Source organism: Phragmites australis, chromosome 10 (genome assembly GCF_958298935.1).
Source record: "Phragmites australis chromosome 10, lpPhrAust1.1, whole genome shotgun sequence".
NCBI lineage: Eukaryota > Viridiplantae > Streptophyta > Magnoliopsida > Poales > Poaceae > Phragmites > Phragmites australis.
Genome location: NC_084930.1, coordinates 14,014,832 through 14,023,272, shown reverse-complemented (window position 1 = coordinate 14,023,272; position 8,441 = coordinate 14,014,832). Strand labels below are relative to the sequence as shown.

Genomic DNA, 8,441 nt, shown 5'->3' with positions numbered 1-8,441 from the left:
GGCCGCAACTTTGCTATCGCCATGGCCATTCTTCGCAAGTAATAGAACACGACGGCAGTGAAGATAATCATCGAGCATCTCCATCGTATTCGACTCATGTTGGGGCCCCATTGGCCAAAACGATGCGTTTTCACGCTAGCGAAGGCATTGCTTTTCAATTTGCTTTCAGCCAATGGTATAAGGATTTTGTTGATCCAGATATTGATCGCTCTGCAGAATAAATTTTGTATTTACATTATGACTTGTTTTCTTTTGTTGCACTTTGGCGGCACCGCGCCCGAAGCGGCGTTTGCAATTTGAGACATTTCCAAGTCTTAGGCTGGGGGGGGCGCTTTGGGCACGACGTACCGAGCAACGCCGTCCCCCCGATTTTTGCCACAGGTACCTGTGATTGCACAGAAGTAGTTTTTTAAACGCCGTCTCCCCGATTTTTAGTCGCAGGTAACTTCGGCTTATAGAGATTTATGCTGCTGATCGAACGATTTTGCGTTAGTCGTTTGTTTCGCCTTTTGTTGGGTTGGACGACTCTTCGATTTATCTTCTGAAGGTTTGCTTTTCATTCGGTGCGGGGGCAGGCACTTAGCCCTCGACTTCTACTCGAAGTGCGCCGCCTTTTTTAGGTCAGACGACACTTCGATTTTTCTTTCGAAGGTTCATTTTTCCTTCGGTGCGGGGGCAAGCACTCTTAGCCCCTGACTTTTTGCTTGAAGTGCGCCGCCTTTTCGTAGGTCAGACGACACTTCGATTTTTCTTCCGAATGTTTATTTTTCCTTCGGTGCGGGGGCAAGCACTCTTAGCCCTCGACTTTTGCTCGAAGTGCGCCGCCTTTTTGTAGGTTAGATAACACTTCGATTTTTCTTCTGAAGGTTCGTTTTCCCTTCGGTGTGGGGGCAGGCACTCTTAGCCCCCGACTTTTGCTCGAAGTGCGCCGCCTTTTCGTAGGTCAGACGACACTTCGATTTTTCTTCCGAAGGTTCGTTTTCCCTTCGTTGCAGGGGCATGCACTCTTAGCCCCCAACTTTTGCTCGAAGTGCGCCGCCTTTTCGTAGGTCAGACGACACTTCAATTTTTCTTCCGTAGGTTTATTTTTCCTTCAGTGCGGGGGCAGGCACTCTTAGCCCCAGATGGTTTTTGTACCCCCTTTTTTTTAAAGGTCGAAAGTGTACGTCTTTTTTGTTGACACTTCGCACCGCCCTCCAGTCGTCGATTGGTGCGCCAATCCACCCTTAGGTTGGCGTACTTCGACGATAAACTACTAGTACTCGAAACAAGCAGTATTTTCTTGGGGTACTACTATATCAATATGTTTACATGGGTTCCTGCCTCGTTAAAAACCTCACCCCCTAACGAAGGGGCCCCCTTGTGAGGAAAAGAGTGCAGTTCCCTTACAAATTGATTACACGAAATATTGCAAAAGAAAAATTACATAGGAGTCTTCAACTTGGCCGCCGACTTTTAGGCGTAGAACTTGCGGAGATTGTCTGCGTTCCAGGTGTGTGGAAGCTCCTCACCTTCCATATTAGCTAGATGATATGAGCCAGGTCTTAATGATCTTTTGACTAAGAAAGAACCATCCCATTTACTCTGAAGTTTTTCGACCGATGTTGTTGTACCGAATCTTCGCAACACCAGATCTCCGGGGGTGAAGGTTTTTTCGGATATATTCCTATCTCTCCATTTTCTTGTCTCCTGTTGATACTTGGCCAGATTTTCGGCGGCTTGCAGTCTTACTTCCTCAAGGGCATCCTTCGACGATGACTCTTCGCCTTGCTCTGGTTCATTTACGACCCTGAATGACTTGGTTTTGCATTCCTCTGGGGTCATGGCCTCTTCGCCGAAGAGGAGGCAAAATGGCGTGAACCCGGTCGGTCTTGCAACCATTGTTCTTAATGACCATAGCACATTGGGCAATCCTTCGACCCATTTCCCTTTTGGCAACCCCTGAAGATGCTTCGCGACACCAGCGAAGATGATGCCATTCGCTCTCTCAACTGCCCCATTAGATTGTGGGTGGTATACGGATGCAAAAATTACTTTTGTCCCCAGACTATTGAAAAAATCCCTGAAACCGGCACTATCAAATTGAGTGCTATTGTCCACGGTTACATCGCTTGGGACTTCGAAGCGGCATACGATATTCTGCCATAGGAATTTCTGAATGTTTCTTGATGTTATGCTTACAAGTGGCATTGCCTCCACCCATTTGGAGAAGTACTCTACCGCAACTACAGCATATCGCAAATTTCCTTGGGCTGGTGGCAGCTGGCAAATAAGAAAGTTCATTTCGTGAGATGACAAATCGGGAATTACCTTCTCTTCCGATGGAAAATAAGAAATTTTCTCCTAAATAAATAATGAATGCACAAAAATGTTTATTCCAATATATTGCAATGAAAACAATTGCAAGGAATAAATGGAAATGTGTAATAAACTACAATATATTAAATAACTAAAGTAGTTCTAAGGTAATACAATTGAAATACAATAATACACATATTTCTGCAATTATTAATAAGGGGCTTAATTGCATGAAATACAATATAACTGAGGTTATATAAAGGCAGCGCATAATTGATATGAAACCCGAGGGGTTTTCTGTAAAATGCGTCATCCTATATATTCTATTCCAGTGGGCTTTGACATTCATTCGACTATTGTTTCCCATTTGGGTGCGCCGTCAGCCACCGTTTCTGCGCCATGTGTCGCTACTGTAGGGGAGGCTCCGCTAGTGGTCTTCGACGTGCGCCACCACGATCGGTAGCCGCCTTGAAGGCAGGCTGCAACGTTTGGGTGCATCGGCCTCCGCTAGATTTGCGCACAGAAAAATCATCACTGCTGATTTTAAAATTGGTAGCGATTAAATTTTAGTAGTATCACTAACGATTTTGAAAGTTATTATTGTCGATTAGTATTATAAATTACCAGTGATATTCTATTCCAAATTTGATATTTTTGAGTTTGAAAACCTTTTTTGCACTCAACAAATGAACCGCGTAACTTTTCTAACTTGTGATGAATTCTCCATAGTCGATTAATCGAATATAGCAAATTACACGTAGTAGTTTGTTGGAGTTGAACCCGTAACCTCACCTTTCGCGTGAAGCTTCTTTACTATTTCACCTCATAGTTTTACTTGATGATTATAGAGTAATTTATTATTTTGACTTTTTCTACTCAAATTTTAGATGATTATTCGGACCTCTAGATTATTTCAAATAAAAACATTGTCAACTACAAAGTTATATATCTCGTCGAATACTACCATTTTTATATAAAGTTTATCTTCATCCGACTCTATATGAAAAAATTATAAATTTGAGATTACCATTCGTGTGTTGTTCGGTAAAACAGCCATAACTTTTGCATTAGAAGTTCGATGTCGACATTCGATCTCTACTTTTGAAGCTAAAGAGGAGACATATCTTAAAAAAATACCTTTTTCATCCAGCAATTTATTTTGTTGTCTAATACATGGTTTTTCTTTGACAGTTTTACATGACTATTTGGGTATTTATATGACTTTAAATAAAAAGGTTATCAACTATAAAGGTATAGACCTCGTCGAGAGCTACAATTTTTATATAACGTTTGTCTTCATACAATTCCGTATGAAAAAGTTATAAATTTCTGAAGATAGATGGTATTTTATTATCACTGTCGGTTAATATAACAAACTGGCAATGATAATATATTCATCGTCACTGTCAGTCAGACACTATCAGTTTTTTAATTGAACTGGTAGTGATACTTGATTATCACTCTCGGTTTTTACCGAATAGATTATTACTGTCCATTTTTTGTAAGAACCAACAATGATAAAGTATTACTACCAGTTATTTCCAAACCGGTAGTGAAGGGGGGCATTGATGACCATTTCTGTAGGGATGTGATGATGGGCGTTGCTGCCGACCTATGGCCGTGCGGTCAGGTCGGGGAACTGGCATGGGGGGCCATCGGTGCCCAAAAGTTGTGCGGTTGGCTCAGCGCGCTACCGGTGCATCACCACCTGAAGGGCAGCCTGAAAAAGATATGTCGATCCGGATGATGGTTGTGTAGTTGGCCGGCCACCGCAGCTTTAGAGAGGCAGCTCATGCGCCGAGTTTGGCTGTTTATCGCCGCTTTTTAGAGGAAGCTCCCGCACCGGATCAGGCCAGCCATCGCAGCCTTGGAAGTGGTCGCGAAAGAGATCACCCCATGGGTGATGATGGCGAAGAGGGCTGGCGGCCGCCATCGCAGTGAGGGTGAGGCGTCTATCACACCGGGTCAAGGAGGGTGTTGGCGCCATGGGAGCTGGTGTCGTGCTATGGTGCTTGACTATGATGAAGGGGATGATAGCCATGGCCATGGTGATGATGATGATGTCATCGCCGGATGTTGCAAGGCAGAGGTGGAATCAGTCCCCTCTAAGGCCATCAATGTGGTAAGAACGTCCCCTATTGCCTTGCATTGATCGTATGCCGAATTGGATGGATCCATGGCCGTGTATGTGCTTACCATTGTTTGATCAGCCTAGTAGCGTGGTGCAGAACCAAGTGTTTGATAACATGTTAGAATAGAAAGGGGTTGAAAGAAATTGAACTCGAAAATAAAAAGAATTAGTTGTTCTCATTGGACTGTGATGTCTTGAATATATACAAGACCAACATGTGCTATTGGGGAGATATCCCCAGGGCTGGTCCTGACATTTTGAGGCCTAGGGCAAGTAAAAATGGAGGGTCCTAAAAAACGATTGTTAATTTTGAGTTCGTAGTAAAAAATTTTAAATAGAAATTCTAAACTTGAATTGAACTTTAAAACATGAATTATGAATTTCTGTTTTTGTATTTGAAACTTATTATATCTAAAACAATATTCTTTTTTCTTCAAATGAAAAAAGCCCCTGGAGCTGTTAAGCACAATGGACAAAGGCAAAATAAGATAAAATCATCATCTATAAACAATGGTGAACTTTCAAAGTAATTACTATGAAAATAAATTTGTGAAGCCCTTTGGACCAAAAGAATAGACCTACATATCTTCGATAAAGTTCCTATATATGAAATAGTTTATTTGTTTGAGCTAGAGCAAAGATACTCAAGTAGAAAAGACAAAACTAATTAATACGCCGAGCAGTGAGTAGTCATCCCAAATTCCTTGCATAGTTAGCTAATTGTAACAGACCTAAGGAAAGGTAAGCACAGCCAAAAAAATTTCAATGGTAAGTAAATATTAGCTTTCAACCTGAGTGCCAATTAATGTGAATGGGTCAAAAAAAATTTATGGAACAAATATACTATCATGATGGCGTCTTCGGATTCCACTAATCAAAAGTCTATGAACAGGAAACAAATACTCCAAATAGATGGCATGAGCCATGGCAGCCAACTCATAAGTTGTGCAAATTTCTCTTAACGAGAGTGAGAGATTAATCAAGTTTCTTTACGCAAGTTAAGTACTTCAGTCTTGCTGTAGCTGGCACTGGTCATTAGGGAGTCCTACTGCCAGGGGCCAGGGCGGTCGCACCGTTCGCCCTGCCCCACGGCCAGGAATGGACATCCCTCCCTAACATACACCAACATACAACCGCCACATGCAGTTGATTAATTGTTAACAGGAAGCACGGAGATCTGTTTGTGTGACACCCGAAGTGTAAGCAGCCGGTGCAACAACACTCTGATCACACTCTCGAGGTGTGTACGTACGTGTTAAACTGATAGTGGAGACGCAAGCCCAACGGCCAATTCGGAGCGTGTCAAGCAGTACCACTTCCCGTGCAGTTTCGGTGCCATTCTCCATCGGCTCGATGCTACTTGCACCTTTCACAACCGGAAGCAGAAGGCGGGAAAAAAGAATGCACTACGGTGATTGCAAATTTGCAATCTAATAATCAAATCTTCCTTGATCCAGCCTTATTGAACCCCCAAAGGAGTTACACGTCAGCTATGGTGAGTAGTTGACCTCTACTGTATATGACATTATGACTACAACCGTGTAACATTGTCAAATTGTACCACTTCACGCACCAAACGAAGCGAACCCCAGCGCGACAAGTGCGTCACACCGGCGGCAACGCGTCCGGCGACGGCGAAGACAGCGCAGCTGCGGCCTTTGCTCCGACCGTCTGCGGTGGGAGCTCGCAGCGGCAGAGCGGGCACGTCCGGTGGGAGCGCAGCCACGCGTCGACGCAGTCCGCATGGAACATGTGCCTGCACGCGGGCAGCTGCCGCACCATCTCGCCGGCCCGCACGTCCTCCAGGCACACCGCGCAAAGTACGCAGCTCTGGCGCGGCTCGCCCTCGTCGTTCGCCGCGGGTGCCTCGTACGCGAACGTCCCAACCGCTGCGACCGTCAGCCCGCACGCGCAGAGGTGGCGTGCCAGCCGCGCGGGCGCTGGCGCGGCCGCCGGAGCCCACCACGCTACCAGAGCACCGATCCCCGGCGCCACGAGCCAGCCGATGAGCGTGAGAACGAGCATGACCGCGGGCACGCCGATGATGACGTATGCCTTGGTGACGACGAAGGCCCTGGGGCTGGGCAGGACGGACAGGATCCCGCAGAGGAGCATCAGCGACACGACCGACGCCGCGATGGCGTAGCAGACGCGGCTGTCGTCGTCATCGACGCCGTCGGGCGCCGCGCGGCTCGCCGCCAGCAGCCTCGCTCGATGCACTCTCAGCATGTGTGCATATAATGGTACAGAAAGCAACCGATGGCTAGGTGCTGACGGATGTCACCTTCCCACTCTCCCTAGGATCACTACCATACACATACGACGACAGCGGCAGGTGTTAGTTCCTGTGTGTCCAAGGTTCCGCGGCGGCGAGATTGGGTGTTGAAATAGGCGTGGGCGCGGCGCCAGTGTTTTGGCCGTAAAAGCGACGGGTTTCTTGCGTGCTTCTTCGTTTGCCTCTGGCCGCGAGCGCAGTGCAGTGCATCGCTCGGCCGGCAGTTTGAGCGGTTTACGGTTACGAGCTTGGGCTGGTTTCGTGGAGGTTTGGGCGACGGATAGCGATTCTGTTACCGATCGTTTTGACGACATCGCTATCGATCTATCGAGGGACCGGGAGCAGGCTGCACGGTTACCGGATGGACTTGCACCGCCGCACGTGTTTGGTTTATTGGCGCGACAGAACGTTGTTTGATTTCAATTTTGTTTTCAATTTTTTTAACCGGTGAAATTACCAAAATTCCTAAAATTTCATTCGTTTTTCATCCTCTGTTACGTGGGTCCTATATGTCAAATAAAATTTCAGAATCGGATATTTTGTTCCACTTTGAAATTTCTTTGTAGGAACGAGAATGATGATTAGAGGAGACGAATAGGCGTCTTAATAAATTGCTTTCGAAATAGATAGTCTTTTCCTATTTTTCACTTAACGCATCTCAAAACGCTCAAGCGAAAACAAAAGAATCAGAGTGACAAAGCAAGAAGACTAGTTTCATGGCAATATGACTCCACGGATAGAATATAAACCATAGGTTCCATTCAAAACTATTATATGTGTCTTTGTGCACAAAAACTCGCAACTTTCAAAGAAACAAGAAAAGATGAATACCGGACAAAGTTATCCTGTAAGGTGATAATCTAGTGGCAAGGGGACTCAAGACCCGCTCAAATACATGAGTATGTGAGTGTTGAAGACACTAGCATTAAGAAAAACAACACTGCAAAGGTGAAAAACTGCAGCTCAAAGAAAAAATCATCGGGTAAAGAATCTCTCCAAGTTGATGATCTAGAGGCAAGAGTACTCTCAAGACCCATGAGCATACACTCGTATGTGAGTTTTTATGTCTCTGGCAACAAGAAGAATGACCTCACAAGGTGCTGAAATTTCAAACCAAAAACCAAAAATGAAAATCAAAACCGAAAACCGAAAAACTTGCAAACTTTCAAGGGAACCAATAGAGAGAAACTAGAAGGAGGGGAATTCAAACATATGCAAAAAACATAAACTTCATTACTCAAAGAGGTCAGTTCTATTTTAGGCGGATTAGAAAGATTTATCTCTGAAAAATACTCATCTATTACATAGGCTAAGCACCCATCCTTCTCTCCTCTAAAATCCTAACTCTAAGGCTCTCAAATTGGTAGCACAAGGGGGCTCAAGTGACTGGTTCAAACTCTTTTATAGCTTTACCCCTATATTTATAGGCCTAGGAACTTGACACCTAAGTACAGTCCTACCTACTACCGAGGGTATTTTGATCCATTTTCTTCTCGATTTATCGAACAGCTGTGACGCCTTCACCACTTAGCTTTGCCTCGACACAAGCTTCGTGATGGTACCATATACTCCTACAGTCCTCCCACGGTTTTGAGGTCAAACCGCAAAACCACCTGCACGCTTCTCAAAGCGTGACTCACCGTCTTGCTTACACCTTAAGCAAGCACTTCAATGTCGATACGTGTACTACGTCATGCGATCCTGACTGCCTGCAAATCTCTCCCACTCCCGTTCCCT

The 8,441-nt window shown here is 45.1% G+C and overlaps 1 protein-coding gene across 1 annotated transcript; it reads right to left on the bottom strand.

The window, feature by feature from the left end:
- Positions 1-6,034: 6,034 nt before the first annotated feature.
- On the bottom strand, positions 6,035-6,728 carry LOC133883644 (probable E3 ubiquitin-protein ligase ATL44). Its single transcript, XM_062323019.1, has one exon. It carries the CDS (start codon positions 6,656-6,658, stop codon positions 6,035-6,037), a length of 624 nt encoding a protein of 207 aa, XP_062179003.1. The 5' UTR covers positions 6,659-6,728.
- Positions 6,729-8,441: the final 1,713 nt, after the last annotated feature.

Coding starts and splice junctions, on each gene's coding strand:
- LOC133883644 (XM_062323019.1), bottom strand. CDS start 6,658: ATGCTGAGAGTGCATCGAGCGAGGCTGCTGGCGGCGAGCCGCGCGGCG.